The sequence below is a fragment of the Suncus etruscus genome, chromosome 5, assembly GCF_024139225.1.
Source record: "Suncus etruscus isolate mSunEtr1 chromosome 5, mSunEtr1.pri.cur, whole genome shotgun sequence".
In the NCBI taxonomy this organism is placed as follows: Eukaryota; Metazoa; Chordata; class Mammalia; order Eulipotyphla; family Soricidae; genus Suncus; species Suncus etruscus.
This window is the reverse complement of record NC_064852.1, coordinates 13,035,794-13,059,601: the sequence shown is the minus strand read 5'-3', so window position 1 is coordinate 13,059,601 and position 23,808 is coordinate 13,035,794. Positions and strand designations below refer to the sequence as shown.

The 23,808-nt window shown below is 49.7% G+C and overlaps 1 protein-coding gene across 1 annotated transcript in view; it reads left to right on the top strand.

Annotated features, from left to right (window-relative positions):
- The window catches only part of GOLGA1 (golgin A1), a 56,311-nt gene extending 32,979 nt beyond the window's left edge, over window positions 1–23,332 (top strand). The window contains exons 11-22 of the mRNA XM_049774137.1: window positions 1,075–1,170; window positions 7,733–7,828; window positions 8,583–8,732; window positions 12,910–13,005; window positions 15,016–15,105; window positions 15,810–15,912; window positions 15,994–16,124; window positions 16,302–16,442; window positions 18,792–18,851; window positions 19,210–19,380; window positions 19,697–19,783; window positions 21,286–23,332. Of these exons, the coding sequence (XP_049630094.1) occupies window positions 1,075–1,170; window positions 7,733–7,828; window positions 8,583–8,732; window positions 12,910–13,005; window positions 15,016–15,105; window positions 15,810–15,912; window positions 15,994–16,124; window positions 16,302–16,442; window positions 18,792–18,851; window positions 19,210–19,380; window positions 19,697–19,783; window positions 21,286–21,366 (1,302 nt within the window). The 3' untranslated portion in view covers window positions 21,367–23,332. The remainder of the gene's footprint in view (window positions 1–1,074; window positions 1,171–7,732; window positions 7,829–8,582; window positions 8,733–12,909; window positions 13,006–15,015; window positions 15,106–15,809; window positions 15,913–15,993; window positions 16,125–16,301; window positions 16,443–18,791; window positions 18,852–19,209; window positions 19,381–19,696; window positions 19,784–21,285) is intronic.
- The last annotated feature ends 476 nt before the right edge of the window (window positions 23,333–23,808 follow it).

Sequence of the window (23,808 nt, the reverse complement as noted above, 5' to 3'; positions counted from 1 at the left end):
TGAAAGGCAAACGCCTTACCTCCATGCTATCTCTCCAGCCCCAATAAATGACTTCTTACATCTTTACATCTGCGGATGGTCCCACATGCAGAGTCTAAGACCACACTCAGCACATATATGAGTGGTATTAGGAATCAGACTTGTAGCCTCATGTTTGCAAAACAATTGCTTTTGCCTCTCGTCACCATGCTCTCCCCATCTTGTTTCTTGCTTCTTATCCTGAGTTCATCATCACTTTAGGTTTTGGCAGTTGGTAGTTGCCTGGGTGCCCCCATGAAGCTTCCTGTTTGACAGTCAGTGAATTGTTCACCTCTGTGCTTCTTCTTAATGGGAACTTACTACACTAGAAAATGTAAGACAAATTTTTGGAAGCAATAGTTTGGGAAATTGAGAGAGGAGGGAAAGAAGAGAAGGCCCTATTTTTTTTTTTTTTTTAAATCAAGTATACACCTCAAGTTGGAATGTGGCCTGCTGCTAGTGAAGTGTATTAGAAGGAAGGGAGGAAGCTGCACATCAGAGGAGAGGGGTGGCTTCCCCATCGTGCAGCCTATTTATTATGGAACTGTGTTTATGTGAGCACCACACCCAGCAGTGCTAGGGACTGCCTCTGCCCCATTGCTTGCAAATCACTCCTGGCACTGCTGGTGGGGGCGGCTGGTGGGACCACGTGGTGCCAAGGGTCATACCCAGCCCTCCCACATGCAACCCTGAGTGATCTCCCTGGCCCCTCGATTAGTTGGCTTTTAAAATATATATAATTGGGGCCGGGTAGGTGGCGCTGGAGGTAAGGTGTCTGCCTTGCAAGCGCTAGCCAAGGAAGGACCGAGGTTCGATCCCCCGGCGTCCCATATGGTCCCCCCAAGCCAGGGGCGATTTCTGAGCACATAGCCAAGAGTAACCCCTGAGCATCAAATGGGTGTGGCCCAAAAACCAAAAAAAAAATAAAATAAAATAAAATAAAATATATATAATTATAGCCCTTGTTCCCACACAGATCCTAGTATGTGTTACAGATAGCAGTAACTACTGAATGGCGAAATGACTGTTTTATTTGACCCTTCTTTCCACTTCTAGAAATCCGTTGCTGAGCAGAATCTGGAAGATACCAGACAGCAGCTCTTGGCAGCCAGAAACAGCCAGGCCCGGACCATCGAGCTCCTGGAAACGAGGGTACCTACCTTACTCCTTCCTGGGGGTTTCTGAGTCTCGGGGGGAACAAGGCAGGGTGGAACAAACTGGTAAAGTGACATGCTTGTTAGGAGTGAGTTTGTCTTCTACAAGAGTCAAGGTTTGTCGGGACTGTGACTGGCACTTCTCGGGTTGCTGCTGGGTGTGGTCAGACTTGAACAGGGTCAGCTGCAGAGGAAATAGACCCTTGGCCCTCTGCTCGGTGACTCCTGAGGTGTCCCATTGCAGATCTACGGTTTTGGATCTTAACTTAGGCCAGGTTGAGTTAGTCACTGTCTTTAATTTCTTTTTCGCAGGAGGGTTAGGGGATATGGCCAGGGGTAGGTAAGTGGTGGCCATACCCTCTGTGTTCTGAACCACCATGCAGGGGATCACATGCAAAGGGGTTCCCACATCCAAAGCACTCAATTCTCACCTTTTGTTTATTTCCAGGATCTGGTGAAGGGGGTCGGATTTAGGCCATGCCCAGCGGTGTTCAGGGGGATCAGCCCTTAGAGCCATCACCCGAGGGAGTTAGTGTTTTTTTCTCCATTCCTGCCATGTTCCATCTTTGTTCCACAGGAAGTCGCTCTCTTATTTACTCCCTTTTGTCTCTAATCCCTTTCCTCCCATAGGAGTCATTCCAATCACCTTAAAATGGTGATGTGGCTTTGTATGCATGTGTGTTGGTTTATGTCAGTACTTAGTCAGCTGCCCTGCCTTTGGTCTGTACGTACCTCTCTGGACTTACACACTAATTATCTGCGAAGGGCCAGACATCCAGCTTCCTTATCATCCAAAGTCCTCTGCAGTAGAACATTCTTGGCCCATCACCTTCAGGACAGATGCAGAGACTGCATCTGACTTAATGGGGCTAAGTAGGAGGAGCACATTCCCTGAAGGGCTGCACCTGGCCCTCCTCCCCACCACTTCCCCCTGCGCAGGAGCCTCCCTCAGCTGCCTCTCCAGCATTGTTATTTACCAGGCCTGTAATTTTCTTGCCAGTTTAATGTGTGTGAAGTGGTATTTAATTGTTTTCATTTGCATTGCTATAGTTACTAATGAGTTTGACCAGCTCTTCTTGTGCCTGTTAGTCTTCGGGGTTTCTACTTTTGGAATTGCCCGTTTATATCTTTCCTTGCTCTTCTTTTGGGGGTTGTTTGGCTTGCAGGATTTCATCATATATTCAGTGCCTGATCTTTTGCCACTTGCCAGCACATATTAAGTACTTTCCTCCTTCCAAGGCAAGGCGATCGGTAAATTTTATTTATTCATATTATCACTTTTTGTATCCTTTATTAAAAGGTTCCATTTCTCTCTCCCCAGTACCTGTTTGATATATGTAGGCATTTCAGACTATGGACTGATATTGATATCTTATCAGTTGCTATAGAGAAATGCTTACTTGGGCCTGGAGAGATAGCACAGCGGCGTTTGCCTTGCAAGCAGCCAATCCAGGACCAAAGGTGGTTGGTTCGAATCCCGGTGTCTTATATGGTCCCTCGTGCCTGCCAGGAGCTATTTCTGAGCAGACAGCCAGGAGTAACCCCTGAGCAACACCGGGTATGACCCAAAAACTAAAAAAAAAAAAAAAAGAAGAAATGCTTACTTAATTTTTTCTCTTCAGATGCTCTGAGACTCTGTACCCCTACCAAACTCTTTTTCTAACATTGAATCATTTCTTTCACTTTCTGAGGCAAGTAGTCATAACCCCTGTGAATAATAAGAGCTTTATTTTGTCCCTTAGGCTCTTTATACATTGAGCTCTTTTATTTTGTTTGTGGTTTTTTTTGTTTATTTTTGGGGCCACACCCAGTGATGCTCAGGGGTTACTCCTGGCTATACACTCAGAAATGCTCCTGGGGGCGGAGAGATAGCGTGGAGGTAGAGTGTTTGCCTTGCATGCAAAAGGATGGTGGTTCAAATCCCAGCATCCCATATGATCCCCCAAGCCTGCCAGGAGTGATTCCCTTTTTTTTTCTGTGGGGGGGCGCTTTGGGTCACACCCAGCAGTGCTCAGGGGTTACTTCTGTCTCTATGCTCAGAAATCTCTCCTGGCAGGCTTGGGGACCATATGGGATGCTGGGATTCTAACCACCATCCAAGCACCCTGCCTCCATGTTATCTCTCTGGCCCCGCCAGAAGCGATTTCTGAGTGCAGAGCCAGGAATAACCCCTAAGCCCAGCCGGGTGTGACTCAAAAAAACAAAAAAAAAAAAAAAAAGAAAGAAAGAAAAGAAAGCATCCTGGTTTGGGGGACCATATGGAACACCGGGGATCGAACCATGGTCCGTCCTAGGTCCTAGGCTAGCGTGCACAAGGCTGAAGCCTTACCTCTAGCACGACCACTTCGGCCCCCGAGCTCTTTTTTTGTATCCTTAGAGCATTGGCCAGGCCCTCCAGGACTCTACTCAGCAGATGTTGGGGTGCTAAGGGAGACCTCCACACCTATGGGATCTTTATTGGTGACATGAGTCAAAAAAAGCAAAGAATTAGTGACGAAGGGTCAACTTAATGCCATCCCCATAGAGAATTTGCTTGGTTATAATCTCTAGTGGGGCAAACTAGGGGTAATGCTCCATGTGAGAGGCCCTGAGACATCGGGATGGGGGAGACATCACCGACAAAGAGGGGAAGTAACCCATTCACTGAGTAAAAAGCTGGGTTTTTCAGATAAGAACTGTCACCTGATGAAACTGCCCGTTGGTGAAAGCCCCAGCACTACTGTCAACTAAATAATAAAAAGGGGAGCAGAGATTAATTATGTCCTTATCAGGAAAGGGCAAAGGGCTGAGACCAGGACAAGAAACTGCTCTGTCTATAGGATCTGCCCTGCCCTTACCTTAAGATAGTGCCTCCTGCCCTTACCTTAAGATAGTGCTTCTCGGCACCGGAGAGATAGCATGGAGGCAAGGCGTTTGCCCTTCATGCAGGAGGTCATTGGTTCGAATCCCGGCGCCCCATATGGTCCTCCGTGCCTGCCAGGAGCAATTTCTGAGCCTGGAGCCAGGAATAACCCCTGAGCACTGCCGGGTGTGACCCAAAAACCACAAAAAAAAAAAAAAGATAGTGCTTCTTAGTATTTTCTGTCATGCCCCCAGGAAGAAGAAAACATTTTTTATGCCCCCACGTGACTGTAAATAGTATCTTTATTAAAAAAAAAAGACTTTAGGGGCCGGAGAGATAGCATGGAGGTAAGGCGTTTGCCTTTCATGCAGAAGGTCATCGGTTCAAATCCCGGCACCCCATATGGTTCCCTGTGCCTGCCAGGAGCAATTTCTGAGCCTGGAGCCAGAAATAACCCCTGAGCACTGCCGGGTGTGACCCAAAAACCAAAAAAAAAAAAAAAAAAAAAGACTTTAACCTGCAAAATAAAAATATATAAAATAATTTGAGCTGATTTTTTAATCAGAAGTGATGTCTGGATGAATGGCTCCAATGAGTACGTTTTGCAATGCATAGCTTTTCGAAGCGGGTTTGAAGCAGGACACAGCAATTCTCAGCTCCAGAGACATACAGAGACATAAACACGGGGCTTAGCTTGTTATGACAGTGTTTGCCGAGGTCAAACGTGCCCCCCTTTACGGAACCTATTTGAGAAACACTGCCTTAAAATCATCTCTGGAGGGGCCGGAGCAATAGCATAATGGAAGGGCATTTGCCTTGCACACGGCTGACCCAGAACGGATCTGGGTTCGATCCCTGGTGTCCCATATGGTCCCCCGAGCCAGAACTATTTTCTAGTGCAGAGCCAGGAGTAACCCCTGAGCATCACCAGGTGTGGCCCCCCAAAAAACACAAACAATAAAAGATCATCTCTGGGGGCCGGAGAGATAGCATGAAGGTATTTGCCTTGCATGCAGAAGGACGGTGGTTCGAGTCCCGGCATCTCATAGGGTCCCCAAGTCTGCCAGGAGTGATTTCTGAGCGTAGAGCCAGGAGTAACGCCTGAATGCTGCTGGGTGTGACCCAAAAACAAACAAAAAAAAGATCATCTCTGGAGGCTGAAGAAATGCTTTAAAATGGAGCTCCTGACCTGGATTCAGACCTCAGACTGCAAAAAGAAAATAGATGAAGGTTCTGAGTGAGGTGATAGTACAGTGGGTAGAGTAAATGCCTTACATGCGGCCAACTCAGGATTGATCCCCAGATGCCATGTATTCCCCGAACCTGCCAAGTGTGATATTCTGAGTGCAGCATAAGGAGTAAGACCTGTGCATGACTCGGTGTGGCCCAAAAAATAATAAGCAATTCTAAGTCATGGTAACAGGCTTCCTCAGGCCTTCAGTGGACCTTTGGTTACTGCACTGAGCTGCCCATCCTGGGTTACTGACTCTGGGTATGTGGAGAAAAACCTTCCAGGCTTTGGGGAAGGCTTAGCGTGCTCATGTTTTGTTCCCAATATTAGGGAAAACGTCTCTGAAGTTTCTTCATTTGGTAAAAATTTACAGTGGTTTTGCTGTGTGTGATATTTACTGAATTAAGGGAAGTCCTTTCTGATTGCTAAAGATACCTTAGTTGGTTTGGTTTGGTTTGGTTTTTGGGTCACATCCAGCAGCATTCAGGGAATATATGGGATGCCAGGATTGAACCACTGTCCTTCTGCACGCAAGGCAAACACCCTACCTCCATGCTATCTCTCCAGCCCCCTTAGATTTTTTTTTGGGGGGGGGTGGTTTTTTTTGTTGTTGTTGTTGTTGTTTTTGGTTTTTGAGTCACACCCAGCAGCACTCAGGGGTTACTCCCGGCTCTATGCTCAGAAATCACTCCTGGCAGGCTCGGGGGACCATATGGGATACTGGGATTTGAAACACGGTCCTTCTGCATGCAAGGCAAACGCCCTACCTCCATGTTATCTCTCCTGCCCCTAACATATTTATTCTGATGTGAAACCATTACACTGCAGTTTTGGATCATTTATCTATAACTTGTTTTTTTTAATTACTTTTTATTTTATTTTATTGTTGTTGCTTTTTTTGTTTGTTTATTTTTATTTTTGTTTTTGGGTCACACCCAGTAGGGCTCAGGGGTTACTCCTGGCTCTACACTCAGAAATCACTCCTGGCAGGCTCGGGGGACCATATGGGATGCCAGGATTCTAATCACCATCCTTTTGCATGCAAGGCAAACACCTTATTTCTATGCTATCTCTCCGGCCAGCTTTACTTCAATGAAATAAAATACTATTAAATGTTGGCTTGTGGGAAAGGGAGATTTGGGCCACACCCAGCTATGCTCGGGCTGACTCCTGGCTTTGTGCTCAGTAGTCACTCCTGGTGGGACTCAAGGGACCATGTGTGGTGCCTTGTTGCATTGAACAAAGCAAAAACCCTACCCTCTGTACAACTGCTCCGGCTTCTTTTTAAAAAGACATTTAAGGCATTTAAGGGATAGAGTGATAGATAGCACAGTGGATAGAATGCTTGCCTTACATGTGGCCAATCTGGGTTTGATCCCCAGATGTGATCCCCAGATTCTCATAAGGTCCTCTGAGTATACCAAGAGTGATCCCTAAGCACCACTAGGTGTGGGATCCCTCCCCCGAAAAATCTGTACTTTTTTTTGTTGTTGTTTTTGGGCCACACCCAGCAGTGCTCAGGGGTTACTCCTGGCTGTCTGCTCAGAAATAGCTCCTGGCAGGCACAGGGGACCATATGGGACACCGGGATTCGAACCAACCACCTTTGGTCCTGGATCGGCTGCTTGCAAGGCAAACACCGCTGTGCTATCTCTCCGGGCCCAAAAATCTGTACTTTTTTTTTTTTTTTTTTGGTTTTTTTTTGGGCCACACCCGGCGATGCTCAGGGGTTACTCCTGGCTGTCTGCTCAGAAATAGCTCCTGGCAGGCACAGGGGACCATATGGGACACCGGGATTCGAACCAACCACCTTTGGTCCTGGATCGGCCGCTTGCAAGGCAAACACCGCTGTGCTATCTCTCCGGGCCCAAAAATCTGTACTTTTATGGTAGCTTATTTCATGTCGTCCATGTCTCAAAGGTTCACCTATATTGCTGCATATTGTAAAATTTGTGCTTTATTTTTAGGCTGAATAACATTTATCTTTTTCTTTTTCTTTTTTTTTTTTTTTTTTGGTTTTTCGGGCCATACCCATTTGATGCTCAGGGGTTACTCCTGGCTAAGCACTCAAAAATTGCCCCTGGCTTGGGCAGACCATATGGGATCAAACCGCTGCTGTGATCTTTCCTTGGCTAGCACTTGCAAGGCAGACAGACACCTTACCTCTAGCGCCACCTCGCCAGCCCCTATTTATCATATGTTTATGCCACCTATCTTTTGTTTGTTTGGTTTGGTTTTGGGTCACACCCAACAGCACTCAGGGTTACACTGGCTCTGCGCTCAGAAATTGCTCCTGGCAGGCTCGGGGGACCATATGGGATACCAGGGATCAAATTTGGGTCCATCCCAGGTTGGCACTGTGCAAGACAAATGCCCTACCACTGTGCTATCACTCCAGCCCCTAGATCTCTATCTTAAGACCAGTTAGTTGTTCTCATTCAGTACAAAGAATGCTTTGAGCACAGAATGCTTCCATGTCCTGCTCAGGTGAAGGAACTGGAGCAGAGCTTGCAAGTATCTGAGGAGAAGCTGAAGCAGAGCAGTAACCTGGTCGTGGCGCAAGAAGTTCAGATCCTAGAACTGGTACGTGGTGCTTGGGGACTCTGGGTTCTTGGTCCATCTTGCTTTTCCTTCAGGCCTTGCCCAATGCCCAGACTCACTTCCATGTCTGACTCAGGCTGCACTTGTGTTGCCTGCAGGTAGGTGGGCCCTGCAAGTCAAACCAGCTGAGGGCTCTCTCAGTTGCTGGCTTCTACTTGACAGCAGCCAGAGGACTGACCTCATTCCAAGACAGCCGCCAGCCAACATCTTGCATACAGGATGCCAAAGAATAGTGCCCGGCTCTGGGGAGAAGATGGCAAAGACCTGGCAGCCTTCACAGCCCACCAGTGTTGAGGGAGGGAGAGAAGGGTGGTACCAGGGACTGGAAAAATAAACCTCACTGTGCTGCATGCCTGTGCAGACATCATGGCTTCCAAACAGCAGATCTAGGGGCTGACTTTCAGGCATTCATCCTTGCCGCCCACCCCGTAAATGGTCAAATATCAAATATACCTGTCCTCAGCCAAAGCCCTGATTTTACTCTGTCCCAGGCTGCCAGTGTGACCTATGGTGGGATACCTCTGGTATCCCCAGCATCCATTCCCATTCCCCAATTCTCCTGTCCCTGACTAACTCCTGGGCAGGGAGCCTAGACAGAGCCACTGCAGGTGGGGGACGGGCGGCAGCAGCCAGGCCAGGAGGAGTAGGAAGGAGCATTGTTTCAGCTGGATGCTCACCCTTGGTTTCCAGGGGACCCGGTATGACTGCTTTTCCAAACTGTGTCCTCTGCCTGCAGGCCAGCGCCCACCAGGAGAGGAGCCACGCACAGCAGCAGGTCCTGGCCCTGGAGCAGCAGTGCAGAGAACGCACCCAGGCACTGGAGACCCAGCTTGCAGCCCTGGAGCAAGCACGGGAGACTGAACGGACAGCTGCCCAGCAGGGCATGGTGAGAGCCGGGGAGCCGTGGGCAGGCGGGGCTGCCTGTGGTCTGACATCAAGAACAACAGCCTAGCCTCTGTGGGGCCATTTTTCTCTCCCACTAAGTTGCCTGCTCACAGCCCTTTCATAGAGCCCAGAGCCAGAGGGTTCGGCTCTTCCCTCGGCCACACAGGAACTGCCTTCTTCTCCACCAGCCATGCTCCCCTCCCTGCAGCTTCTGAAATAAAGTGCCTCTCTGCTGAGACTTGTCCACTGCCTGTCCTTCCTGTCCTTCCTGCCATCCCCACTCGCTCCCACCTGCAGGGCCAGTCAGGGATGGGCAGAGACAAAGGCTGGGGCTGTGGGCATTTTTGGCAAAGACCTTGCACACCCATCTTCCTGCCCTTTCTCCCTACCTCTCTTTCTTTAATCTGTCTCTCTCCCACACACACACACACACACTCCTTTTTCTCCCCTTCCTCTCCCCCCACTTTCTCTTGGTCTTGCTTTGGGGCCTAGAAGTGCTCAGGCCAAACTGTGCTGGGGGCCTCCAGGGCTACACCACTTTAGTGTTGAGGGGGATGCTGGTGTCAACAATTAAAATAGGTGCACACACTTCACTTCTTTGCACTATCTCCCTAACCCTCTTTAAAAAATGTTTTTTGAGGGCCCGGAGAGATAGCATAAGCAGCCGATCCAGGACCAAAGGTGGTTGGTTCGAATCCTGGTGTCCCATATGGTCCCCCGTGCCTGCCAGGAGTTATTTCTGAGCAGACAGCCAGGAGTAACCCCTGAGCACCGCTGGGTGTGGCCCAAAAACCAAAAAAAAAAAAAAAATGTTTTTTGAGGGACCGCAGAGATAGCATGGAGGTAAGGCATTTGCCTTTCATGCAGAAGGACGGTGGTTCAAATCCCAGCATTCCATATGGTCCCCCGTGCCTGCCAGGGGTGATTTCTGGGCATAGAGCTAGGAGTAACCCCTGAGCGCTGCCGGGTGTGACCCAAAAACCCAAAAAAAAAAAATGTTTTTTGAGGGACCGCAGAGATAGCATGGAGGTAAGGCATTTGCCTTTCATGCAGAAGGATGGTGGTTCAAATCCCTGCATCCCATATAGTCCCCTGTGCCTGCCAGGGGCGATTTCTGAGCATAGAGCCAGGAGTATCCCCTGAGTGCTGCCGGGTGTGAACCAAACCCCCCCCCACAAAAAAATAAGTGTTTTTTGAGGGGCCAGAGAGATAGCATGAAGGTAAGGCATTTGCCTTTCATGTAGAAGGTCGGTGGTTCGAATCCCAGATCCCATATGGTCCCCTGAGCCTGCAGGAGCGATTTCTGAGCATAGAGGCAGGAGTAACCCCTGAGCACTACCAGGTGTGACCCAAAAACCAAAAAAAAAAAATCTTTTTTGAGGGGCCAGAGAGATAGCACAGCAGCAGTAGGGCTTTTGCCTTCCATGTGGCTGATTCAGGAGGGGCCTGGTTTGATTTCCAGCATCCCATATGGTCCCCCAACTTACCAGGGGTGACTTTTGAATGCAGAGCCAGGAGTAACCCCTGAGCACTGATAGGTGTGGCCCAAAAATCAATCAATCAATTAATAATAAATAAAGTTTTAAAAACTTTTTCGAGGGTCCAGAGCAGTGGTCCTCAAACTATGGCCCATGGGCCACATATTGTATTTGTATCTGTTTTGTTTCTTCATTGCAAAATAAGATATATGCAGTGTGCATAAGAATTCGTTCATAAGTTTTGTTTTTACTAGAGTCAGACCCTCCAATGGTCTGAGGGACAGTGAACTGGACCCCTGTTTAAAAAATTTGAGGACCCCGGTCCAGAGTGATAGCATAGAGGTATGGCTCTTGCATGCGAGTGATCTGGGAACAAACCCGGATTCAATCCCAGCATCCCGTTTGGTCCCCCGAGCCTGCCAGGAGTAATTTCTTTTTGTTTGTTTTTGTTTTTTTTTTTGTTTTTTTTTTGTTTTTTTTTTGGTTTTTTTTTTTTTTGGTTTTTGGGCCACACCCGGTGGTGCTCAGGGGTTACTCCTGGCTGTCTGCTCAGAAGTAGTTCCTGGCAGGCACGGGGGACCATATGGGACACCGGGATTTGAACCAACCACCTTTGGTCCTGGATCGGCTGCTTGCAAGGCAAACACCGCTGTGCTATCTCTCCGGGCCCTTTTGTTTGTTTTTGTTTTGGGGCCATACCTGGTGACGCTCGGGTTACTCCTGGCTCTGCGCTCAGAAATCACTCCTAGTTTGGGGGAACCATATGGGATGCCAGGGGATAGAACCTCGCTCCATCCTAGGCTAGCGCAGGCAAGGCAGATGCCTTATCTCATGTCCCACCGCTCTGGCCCCTAAGGAGTTATTTCTGAGTGCAGAACCAGGAGTAACCCCTGAGCACTGCCATGTGTGGCTCCCCTTTCCGCCCAAAAAAAAGGCTTTTGAGGTCCTATGGATCAATTACTGTTTGTTGGGGGAACTTCTATGTAGTACTCAGCATGTTTTGGTCCTCTCCTGGCAATACTCACCCACTGTTCAGGCTTGACAGGCCCCGCCAGGACTTAGGCCCAGCATGATGACGCTGCTTAGACCCAGGACTGCTGAAGGTCACCAGGGCCAACAGGGCTGTCTCCTTGGTAGCGAGTCAGGGCCTAAGTCTGGGCCTCAGGCAGTGCCAGGCATCTCTCCAGTTCTCTGAGCTGTCTGAGCCCATCATTAATTTCCCTCATCCATGCCTGTTCTCTTCCCTTCCTGCTATCATCACCTGGGAGGGGCGGGGAGGCACACACGCCCTCCGCCAGACTCCTTGTGCATTTGTGCTGCTTGCCAGGAGCGTCACTTCTCTAGTTCTTTTGTTTTGTTTTGTTTGGGGTCACACCTGGCAGCGCTGTGGGGCTACTCCTGGCTCTATGCTCAGAAATCGCTCCTGGCAGGCTCAGGGGACCATATGGGATACCAGGATTCAAACCACTGTCCTGCATGCAAGGCAAATGCCCTACCTCCATGCTAACTCTCCAGGCCCCACTTCTCTAGTTCTGATGTTCGCACAGTGCTCAGTGGAGTCACACTCTCTCCACCGTCCTTGCACTTCTTATTTCTGTCAAGTCTCTGGGGTGCCCCCCCATCAGTCCTGCTCACACACACGACTGCAGTACAGCTGGAGGCCCTGTGGTGCTGGGCTCAGATGGCACATCCACCAGGATTATGCCCTGCTCAGGTGGTAGCACCGAACAAGGCATCTCAGCCTCTAGGAGCTTCTCTGGACCCCTATTCATTCTTTGTATTTCAGTTTGGGAGCCATATCTGATGGTGCTTAGGGACTACTGTGTTCTCAGTGCCCAGGGGTCACTCCTGGTGGTATTTGGGCACCTGAATATGTGGGTGTTATTCATGTACTTGGTCTCAAAATATATAAAGCTCTATAGCACTTTGCTTGATTTTATTTTTTGTTTTGAGATTTATAGCAATACCCAGCAGGGCTCAGGGGCTACTCCTGGCTCTGTGATCAGGGGATCACTCCTGGAATTGCTCTGGGGATTATTTGCTGAGATTTGAACTGGACTATATAGTGGACAGAGCAAATACTGTACTATCTTTCTAGCCCTTTTACTTTTTTTTTTTTTTTTTTTTTTTTTTGGTTTTTGGGTCACACCCGGCGGCGCTCAAGGGTTACTCCTGGCTATCTGCTCAGAAATCGCTCCTGGCAGGCAGGGGGAACCATCTGGGATGCCATGATTCAAACCATCTTTGATCCTAGGTCGGCTGCTTGCAAGGCAAATGCCCTGCCACTGTGCTATCTCTCAGTGTCCCTTCACTTTACTTTTTAATTATTTGAGGGGAGATCAAGGTCTGTGCTTGGCAGTGTTCTGGAGCTATTCCCAGCTCTTAGGGAGCAGTGCGCAGAGGACCACGTAGAGCTGGGGATCAATCCAAGATCAGCTGCATGCAAGGCAATGCCCCCCCTCATCTCTCCCATCATGACTGATTTCTTCTGGGGACCAGACACAGCGTGCTGAGGTGGGGCTTGGCCACTTCCACTCCTGAGTGAGGCTATTTAGGGGCCAGCAGGTCACACCTGGTGATCGTAGGTTGGGTCCCAGGTTGGGAGCTGGGGACTGCCACAGCCTCACACATGCCGGGTATGTGCTCTCCATATTCCCAACCCAAGACTGACTCTCTGTACATCCTTTTCTCAATTTGCAGAGAGAGTTGGAGCAAGAAAATACAGCGCTGAGAGAAAGTAAGAACGAATATGAGCTTTCTTTACACCAGCACCAACTTGAACTAACGACGCTGAAGGTATGTATTTCACTGAGTCTGTTCACCAAGTGTCCGTGTCTTTCACCTATACGATGCAGGTGCTTCTACATTTGCATTAGCCAAGTAAAAGTTGGCTAAAAGTGGGGGTTTTCTTTAGGGGGGTGGTTTGTTTTGGCTTTTGGGCCACACCCAGCGGTGTTCAGTGGTTACTCCTGCCTCTGTACTCAGGAATCACTCTTAGAGTTGCTCAGGGGACCCTATGAGATGACAGGAATAGAACCCAATTTCTCACTGCAGAGCCCAAAGTAACCACCGAACGCATCACTGAGTATAGCCCAAAAGCAAAAAAATAAAAAAACTTCCCAGATGTAAGTAGGGAAACAGTCAGAGAGCAGGTCCGTGCACAGAAGCAGCTGCATGAGTGTACCCCTGGAGTCTATCAGGGTTTGGGGCTGGCAAAGAACTTGCCTCATTTATTTGAAAGGGCCTTTGGTTCCTGTGCCAAGTTGGTGGCTAAAGCAGAAACGGTGAACAGCTATCACAGGCGGTAGCTGCAGGAAGCAACTTCCATCCTTGGGTTTAAGGGGCCAAGGGAAGAAGTGGGAATTCCTAAAATTAGGAATCAAGGGGAGAAGCCCGACAGACTTGACACCCTAACACAATCAGTATCTGGAGATGGGGCACTGAATAGCTGCAACTGCAAGTGTTAGGAAAACTGGCAAGTGGGTGCAGCTGCTTCAGTCGGAGGAGCCAGGCGCCTGCGGGTGCAAGTCTCCCTCCTCCTCCATCCCTCCTCTTGCCCCTTCTAGGCAGAGCGCGCTGTGGGGCTGATGGTTTGCAGGCTTCTCGGGGGTTGTGTAGGGGTGGGTGTGACAAGGAACTGCTTTTGGACCTGCACGTAAACAAACTAGAGATGTAGTTCATTGTCAAGCCTTGGGAGAATGTTTTCAGTATTTTGGGGTTCTGGATCAGTATCGCTGTGGCCAGCTGATAAAGCTGAATGGTTCCACCTCGGGCCATTTATGGAGACCTGATCTGTGTCCCAACTGGTGATGTGGCGAGAGGGTCACAGTATCATCTCTGCCTGTCTCCTGTGTGGCTGCTGATTCCAGCTCTCCCTGGAGGCCTGTGTGGGCCCATCTGTTGGGATCATCTCTTCCCTCTACCCCTGAGAGTCTCACCAGTACATGTTGAAAACCTACATTTTTAGATACAGATAGATTATGGACATTCAGGGCACAAGGCCAACCCAGGATGGACAGTGGTTCGATTCCTGGCATTCCATCCCCCAAGCCTGCCAGGGGTGATTTCTGAGCACAGAATCAGGAGTAACTCCTGAGCGCTGCTGGGTGTGACCAAAGAAAAGAATTATGGACATTCATATTTTTCTAAAACAAGTATTTCCTGAGCCCTTTTGGATCTCTAGGCCAGATGGTCTGGTGGCTTCTGCAGCAAGCCTGACTATGCCAGGCAGCCAGGAAGCTAGCTTTGGTTTTAGAGTGGTTCTTTGGCATTGACACACACTTGAGCATGGCAGGACAGTCTGAGCCACCCACCCCTGACTGGCTTTGTCTTGTGGGAATCCAGTTTCCTTGTGTTACTGAAGCCAATTGCCCGTGACCTACAGAGCATCACCGAGGTTCGGCCTCAGGTCTGTCGGGGCGAAGAGTGCTCTTCCCAGCAGGGAGGTGTACTGACCACCACATCCTTCCCCTTCCTACTTGCCCATCTTCTCCTTGTAGATGCTTCTTGACCTTTTTTTTTGTTTTGTTTTGTTTCTCATTTTTGGGCCACACCAGATGCTACCCAGGGCTATTCCAGCCTCCATTCACTCACGACTTGAGGATCTCCTTGCATTCCTCAGCCCTGTGTGCCTGGATGCCAGGTTTCTCCTAGGCCTCTGCCCCTTTCCTGAGCAGCATTGGGGGCTGCTCATTCTCAGCAGGCAAGAGGACACTGCAGGAGGCTTCTGCCTCTGTTCTTGCCACGTATGTCCCCAAAGGGAACTGTGGTTTGGGTTTCCACCGCCTTGCTCTTTTCTGGGTGCAGGAAGAATGGAGCCAGAAGGAACGGGTGAACATGGCTGTGGCCCAAGCCCTGGATGAGGTGCAGAAGCAGCGGGAAAAGCTCCAGGAGCAGGTGAGCCCAGAGGGGGGATCTGAGGGCCTAGCAAGCAGAGGAAGGGATGCAAAGCAGCCCCCCAGCTCTCATGGAGAATGACTGGATGTGAGGGTCCACGAGGATGGGATCAGACCACAACTAAGCATCTCTGGTGCTGAAGATCTGGACCACCACTGCCCAGGACCCTGCAGCAGCAGAGGAAGGAGAGTAGATCCTGCTTTGTGGGCCTGGGATAGCACAGCAGGTAGCATGTTTGCCTTGTACACAGTTGACTCAGGTTCAGTCCCCTGCATTGCATCCTATTTGGTCCCCTGAACCTGCCAGGGGGTAATTTCTGAGCACAGAGCCAGGAGTAACCCCTGAGTATGGGCCCAAAACAAACAAAAACCCTGCCTTTGGGGCCAGAGAGATAGCACAGTGGTAGGGCATTTGCCTTGCACACAGCCGATCCAGGATGGACGGTGGTTCAAATCTCAGCATCCCATATGGTTCCCTGGTGCCTGCCAGGAACAATTTCTGAGCACAGAGACAGAAGTAACCCCTGAGCGCTGCCAGGTGTGACCCAAAAAACAAACAAAAAACCTGCCTTTAAGGACTCTCGGTGTCAGATCCACCTCTCCAGAGAGTTGGCACTTGACTTTGGTCCTGTACCTCAGACAGCCCTCACAGACCACAGGTTCCTAGGGAGCTGCCGCCAACTTCCTCTCACCTTGTTCTCTAAGGTGGCTCACCTGACGGCTGCTGTCAGTGAGAAGGAGCAGAGTCTGCAGGAGAAGACAGAAGCAGCGCTCAGGACGGAACAGGAGCTCCTGCAGCTGCAGCAAGGTGAAGGGCGGGGCAGCAGGCACAGCAGCGGGCACAGCGGATATGGAGGCTCAGAGCTCATGTGTGTCCCTGCCTGGCCAGGTCACGACGAAGCCCTGCTGCAGATGCGCAGGCTACAGGATGAGCTGGAGGCCTTGCAGAGCCTTCGGGCGGAGGAGGCCCAGGACGACCTGCTGGGGCTACCAGCTCAGGAGCAGGGGGTGGCACCGCAGGTAGGTCCCTCGGGAAGCACTGCGAGGGAGGGGTACTGAGGCCCAGCCAGGACAGCTTACATGGGTCCTGGTCTGGGGGCTTTTGCTTCCCTAAAAGTGGGAACACTTAACAGACTGAGGTGTGTGAAGCTCACAGAGCTGTCGGTGCCCTGCTCACCTTTCCAACCCTCCGGGCAGGTGACCTCAGAGGCCCTGCAGGACCCCGGGGACCAACTCCCAGCAGCAGGAATACCCAACGGCGAGCTGGGTGACACAGACCTCAGGCAGCTCCAGCAGGAGAAGTGGGACTTGGAGCAACAGCTCCGGGAGAAGAACAAGGTGTGGCCTCCTGCCCTGTCTCCCTCTTGTTCCTTCCCTCACAGAGGGGCACCCTCGATTCCTGTGCTGCCTCTCAGCACCCTTCCTGTGCCCTGAATACATGCTTTTGATCCCTGGCACCCCAAGACCCTAGATCCCCTGTGCACCAGCGGGTTTGGCTCCCATCCCCTCCTGTGTCTGAGAAGCTTGAGACTTCCTCCATACTGAGGACTTTGCTCCCCATTAGGGCCTGTTCTTCTCTGGAACATTTACTTGTTGGGGGGACTTAGGGATCAAATGGAGTGCCAGGGGTTGAGCTCAGTTCAACCATGTATAAGACAAATATACACGCACACACACGCATGCACGCGTGTCTGCCCTATGACTACCCCAGCCCCTGGACTTTTGTACCTGCGTACACCAACTGGGCCCTTCCCTCAGTCATCCTCACTTCATGTGGCCAGTGAAGCTTCTGTCAAGAACTAATTATTTTGTTTTGAGGTCACACCTGGCAGTGCGCAGAGCTTACTCCTGCTCTGCATTCAGGAATTACTCCCGGTGGTGCTCATACCTTATGGTATGCTAAGAATTAAACCCGGATTGATCCTTGCAAGGCACAGGACCTCCCTGCTATCCTATTGCTTTAGCCCAAATGCCCATCTGTGTGGAGGGAGGGGTTGCCAGTTGCCAGTAGTTTGTCTCCATCTTCCTCAGCCTCATGGGACAAGGATGCGTTGCTTAGTGAGGGATTCAGTAGGCATTTGTAGAATCAATTCATGAACAAGCTTAGAAGATCAAATGAGACAAGATTAAAGGAACAGATGTGCTTTTAGGGGTATATGCAGCATCTGGCTTAAAAATATGAAAAAAAAAAAAAAGTGCTTCCCCTTTGCTATAGGCCTAGAGAGAGGCCATGTGGCCTTTGACCTAGAAGTGCTTTAAGGTGGGCCAGGCACAACAGTACTGCCTGATTCCCAGCATTACATATGGTCCCCTGTGCCTGCCAGGGGCAATTTCTGAACACAGAGCCAGGAGTGACCCACCTCTGGGTGTGGCCCCAAAACAAACACACACAAAAAAGAAGTGCTTAAAGGCTCACTGATATGTATTTAAAAGTAAACCTAGGAGGGCCATGCGGTGGTGCAGGGGGTAAGGCATCTGTCTGCCTTGTGTACCCTAGCCTAGAACGGACTGCAATTCTATCCCCCAGCATCCCAGATGGTCCCCCAAGCCAGGAGTGGTTTCTGAGTGCATAGCCACGAGTAACCCCTCAGCATCACCGGGTATGGCTCCAAAACCAAAAATAAATAAAAGTAAATCTAGGGCAGAAATAGTATAGTATAGGAGTAGGGTACTTGCTCGCATATAGTTGACCCAGGAGTGATTTTTGTTTGGTTTTGGTTTGGGGCCACAACCCGCAATACTTAGAAGTAACTCCTGGTTCTGCCTTTCAAGAGTCATTCTTGGGGGTGCTTGGGGAACCATATGGGATGCTGGAGATAGAAAGTGGGTCCACTGTGTGCGAGGTAAATGCTTTACCCATGGTTCTATCACTCCAGCCCTAACCTGGAGTGATTTGTGAGAGCTGAGCCAGGAACAATCTCTGAACCTTCCAGGTGTGGCGCAAAAAAAAAAAAAAAAAGAGTGAACCTAGGGGTTAGAAAGATAGGACAGTGGGTATGGGGCACTTGCCTTGCACACATCTTACCCTGGTTTGATTCCTGAGTGCAGAGTCAATAGTAAACCATGAGCATCACCAGATGTGGCCCAAACCCGAAAATAAATATACATAAAAGTGAATCTCGGGCCCGGAGAGATAGCACAGCGGCGTTTGCCTTGCAAGCAGCCCATCCAGGACCAAAGGTGGTTGGTTCGAATCCCGGTGTCCCATATGGTCTCCTGTGCCTGCCAGGAGCTATTTCTGAGCAGACAGCCAGGAGTAACCCCTGAGCACCGCCGGGTGTGGCCCAAAAACCAAAAAAAAAAAAAAAAAAAGTGAATCTCAGGGGGCCGGAGAGATAGCATGGAGGTAAGGCATTTACCTTTCATGCAGAAGGTCATCGGTTCGAATCCCGGCGTCCCATATGGTCCCCCGTGCATGCCAGGAGCAATTTCTGAGCACGGAGCCAGGAAAAACCCCTGAGCACTGCCGGGTGTGACCCAAAAACCACAAAAAAAAAAAAAAAAAAGTGAATCTCAGGAGCTAGAGTAGTGCTCTTGTCTTGGACACAGCCATCCCAGGTCCAATCCCCAGTACCCAAACCCCAATACCCCACCAAAAGTGATCCCTGAACAACAGAGACCCTCATGTGTGTAGTTAAATGTACCGTTCATGAACAGCTCCTTTTGGGGGGTGGGGATTTGTCTCAGACCATAAAACAGATGCAACAGAGGATGCTGGAACTCCGGAAGACGCTGCAGAAGGAGCTGGTGAGTGTGGGGCTCCCCCACTTGCCCTAGGTCCCTTCCTCCAGGGTGAATGCAGGGGCAGGGGGAGGCGATGGCTTTGCAGCATGAACAAGCTTTAAAGCGGCCTTGACCTTGGGCCTGTCCTTGCCTGCTCCGACCTGTCCATTTTCCAAGGTTCATGAAGCTGGCGGAGTGCCAGGTCACACACCCGGACTTGGGTACTGGCACCCCAGCAGAGACACAGGAAAGGGCCAAGCCTTTCTCGATCTCTGGTACTTCTGTGGCAGGGGTTCGACAGGATCCCTTCCAACCTGTCCCCCGGGAGGCAGCTGGACCTGCCTTGAAGGATCTAAGCAGAGTATTTCTGTTGGCTTTCCAGAAAATTCGACCTGACAACGAGCTCTTTGAAGTCCGGGAGAAGCCGAGCGCCGAGTTGCCCAGCCTGGCCCCCGCAGTGACCGGTGCCGCTGACCTGACCGACGCTCGGGAGATCAACTTCGAGTACCTGAAGCACGTGGTTTTAAAGTTCATGTCCTGTCGCGAATCCGAGGTAAGGAGCTCGGGAACTAGTTGGGCCTTCCTTGCTCAAGTCTGCCTCTTGCCCTCCCATATTCTGACTTGCCTTAAGCGTATCCCCTTCTCTCACCGACCTCACGGATGGAGCGGCGGGAAGTGAGGCCTTGTGAGTGAGTGGATGTGGGTAAGCGCTGCCGCTAAGGCCCAGGGCACAGTGACCCAGCACTTGTGCTTTGCTCCTCCTGCTGTTCCCATCCACCAAGACCTGCAGCAGGGTCTCCCTGACAGGTGGGAAGGAGTCAGCTCCGCTTCCTGCACAGGCCCCTAGCAGCCTAACCTCTGTGTTGCAGGCCTTCCAGCTTATAAAAGCTGTGTCAGTGTTGCTGAACTTCTCACAGGAGGAAGAGAACATGCTCAAGGAGACTTTGGAGTACAAGGTAGGTCCTGAGCACTGTGCCCAGTGCAGCCATATGATGTTTCATTGGCCGGCAGCAGCATTGACAAAGGGCTGCTTTGTACAGCCTCTACTGCAGAGGGTCTATAGTGAACTTGACTCCCGAGCCTTGTTTTCCAATGCTTTTGCTGGTCCTGCTTAGTCAGCAGTTTCAGCTTGAGCCAGACTTAAAAAAAAACTTTTAGGGGCCGGGATGATAGTACAATGATAGGGTGTTTGCCTTGCACACAGCCAACCCAGGACAGACTTGGGTTCTATTCCCGGCATTCCATATGGTCCCCTGAGCCTGCCAGAAGTGATTTCTGAGTGCAGAGTCAGGAGTAACCCGTAAGTGCCTCCTGGTGTGGAACAAAAAAAAAAGATTTTAGTAATAAAATTATTCAGCAATTGGCATAGTATGCAGGGGTCCTCAAACTTTTTAAACAGGGGGCCAGTTCACTGTCCCTCAGACCACTGGAGGGTCTGACTATAGTAAAAACAAAACTTATGAACGAATTCTTATGCACACTGCATATATCTTATTTTGCAATGAAGAAATAAAACAGATACAAATACAATATGTGGCCCGTGGGCCATAGTTTGAGGACCACTGGAAACCAAGAAAAATATTCAGAGACCAGAGATGATATGCTTTGTTCAGTACCATTATGATGAAAAAAGCATTCAGGAACTATTTGCATTAAAGAATAGGAAAAGTGGGGCCGGAGAGATAGCATGGAGGTAAGGCGTTTGCCTTTCATGCAGAAGGTCATCGGTTCTAATCCCGGCGTCCCATATGGTCCCCTGAGCTTTCCAGGAGCAACTTCTGAGCATGGAGCCAGGAGTAACCCCTGAGCATTGCTGGGTGAGACCCAAAAAAAACGAAAAAAAAAAAAAAGAATAGGAAAAGTGAGGCCGGAGCGATAAATAGCACAGAAGTAGAGTGTTTGCCTTGCACGTGCCTGACCCAGGATGGACCACGATTCAATCCCCGGTGTCCCATATGGTCCCCTGAGCTAGGAGTGATTTCTGAGCACATAGCCAGGAGTAACCCCTGAGCATCACATGGTGTGGCCCAAAAAACAAACAAAAAAAGAATAGGAAAAGGGCTAGAGTGATAGCACAGTGATAGGAGGGCATTTGCCTTGTACTTGGCGACCCGGATTCAATCCCTGGCATCCCATACGGTCCGTCAAGTACTTCCAGGAATAATTCCTGAATGCAGTCAGGTTTAAACTCTGTGCACTACTGGGAATTGACCAAACCACCACCATGATCACCCCCAAAAAAAGAAATGGGAAAATGTTATCAGTAAAATGACCTCCAGTTCCACTACCTTGTTCCTGTCAGTGCTTCTCCCTGGTGGCCTTGGCTTCACCTGCCCTCTCATCTCCAGGAGGGTTGAGGGGGAGGTCAGGAGTGGGCAGCCCAGGTTGGGGGGATCCTTTCTGCTGCCCTTCCCTGGATTTGATTTCCCACTCACGGTCTCTTCTCTTTCAAACCCAGATGTCCTGGTTCGGGTCCAAGCCGGCTCCCAAGGGCAGTGTTCGGCCATCCATCTCCAGCCCTCGGATCCCGTGGTCCTAGGGGAGCCAGCCCAGGAAGGGGCTCCCTGGACACTTTCTGTTGGAAGAACACTAACACAGCAGGCAGGGTGGGTTTTTATCACTGAAGCTGCAGTATTTTGTACAAGCGTCTAAACATTGTTTACAAGACCTGAGGCCCCTTCCCTGTAGGCTGTTAAGACACTTCAGGCGGTAGTGGGTCTCCTGTGTCATTCTAATCACCTTGTGGGGACCTGCCACACCGCTCATTTCCACAATGCTGTTAAGATTCCAGCACTGGCCAAGGCCCCTCACACCCAAGTCCACTGATCTTACGTTGGCAATTAAAGCATTAAAGCGGAAGCCATCAGCAGCTGTCAGAGGAGCCACAGCCCTGCTGCCAGCTACTGTGAAGCTGGGCGTGACCCAACAGCCTTGGGAAGGGAGCGCAGCAGCCAGACCTGCTGAGGCCACGAAGGACCTGCTTGACGCAGGCTGCTTTTCTGATCCCTCCCCAGGAGCATGCTTGGCTTCTGCTGAGGTAGAAGAGGCTTCTTAACTTTTCCTATCAAGAAAATAGTCTTTGACCTTTACTTCCCCAACCACCGAGACCTTCGGTATTGTCCATCTCGCTGGTACTCTGGGACCAGCCTGGACTCCTGAATATGCAATTCCCTGACAGAAGCCCATTTTATGGAAGAAAAGTAGATGTGTAAAAACTCTAATGGTACCAAATACACTCAAATGCCTTTTTACTGAATGTCCTTGTCTTGGATAGGTTGCTGGTAAACCATTTTAAACTATTTTTTTATAGCTGAAGTTGTTCACTATTATAAATGTCTTCTGTATTATAAAATTAACTGGTTTTCTTAAAGGAAATTCAGAGCATCAAGAGGAAATATTTTCTGGGATGGGGATGCCAGTGCCCTTTGTAATTTTGCTGAACTCTGTGGTTTTTCATTTGCTTTGCTCTTGATTCTGTGTTTTAACCTGGAGAAATGCCAATCACACCTGCTGTTCAGAAGAGTGCTGTCCTTCCCCCTAGCCTTGACCAAGACATTAGGTGCACTCTCCCTTGAACATGGAGCTTCAACCTCAATATACTTCCAATGACACGAGGCCGGAGCAGTGGCACAAGCGGTAGGGCATTTGCCTTGCACGTACTAACCTAGGACGGACCTCAGTTCGATCCCCCGGCTTCCCTGTATACATATATGGGTCCAGCTGCAGAAAGTGGGATTATGAAGCCAAATGTCTGTTCATTATGAGGGGAAATGAATGTGCTTGCCCTGGATAAGTCATCGTTTCAAACCTAAAGGGAAACCATTTTATTTATATTTATACGTTTCATGGTTAAATAAGAAACGGAGTTAATAGCTAGAGCTCCTAAATGTATTGTCAGTTACCCCATGACATAAGTGATATATCTCAGTTATGCTTAGGGCTCAAACATCAGTGACCTACCTCCTCCCACGGTCCCTCCCTGCAGCTTTGTCTGCGTTTAGAACACTAGTTTTCGTTTCCTCATGGGTTCGTGTTCTTTGGACAGTAAGGTGTCTTCTGAACAGTTCTGTTCTTTGGACAGTAAGGTGGACTTTTATAAATCAGGACTTCCGCCTTCCAGGACAGACCCGAAGAGCTTCAGAATTCAGAGCTTGGCAAAGGCACAGCAACATAGCACAGCTCCAGCCACCGCCTTTGTGGCCACTGAGCTGGTTTCAGACACTCCTACGGCCCCCACTAAGACTTACTTGCTTAGGGAGGAGTCATGCTGATTAGGCTTTCTTCCTGCATGGTGAATTTCCTTCAGCTTTAAGAGGAAGCGTGGAATAAATATTTGAAGTAATTGAATGCACTTTTACTTGTATAAAGCATTTTGTGGCGGTATATAACTTCCCACGGCGTCTGACCTTGATTTCCCAGTTGTACATAGAAATGTACTATCTATATCTACTGTAGAAACTCATTTGTGGTGCAATAACTTTTTGATTAAAGCTCTTCAATCCAGATGCAGCTACAGTGGATTTTACTTGATAGCTTGGTGCGCTAAATTCACGTGTTAATTTTAGAACTGTCTTTTGTTCTCGGGTCATGCCAGCAGTGCTCAGAGGACCACACAGTGCCACAGGATTGAACCTGGGTGGGCCTCTCACAGACAAAGCAAGCACCTGGCCCACTGCACGCTCTCTAGCCCAGCTCTTAACTCAAGGCTAACTTCAAGAATTATTCATGTCTTGGGGCTGGAGCAGTAGCAAAGGTGGTAGGGCATTTGTCTTGTGCATCCTAACCTAGGATGGACCACAGTTCGATTCCCCAGCATTCAACAGGGTCCCCCAAGCCAGGAGTGATTTTTGAGCACATAGCCAGGAGCATCAATGGGTGTGGCCCAAAAACCAAAAAAAAAAAAAGTTATATGTGTCTTTCAGAAGGGATTAGCCCAGACTGAGCTGGGGTAAATCAGCAGCTCTAGGAGCTGAAGCCAAGA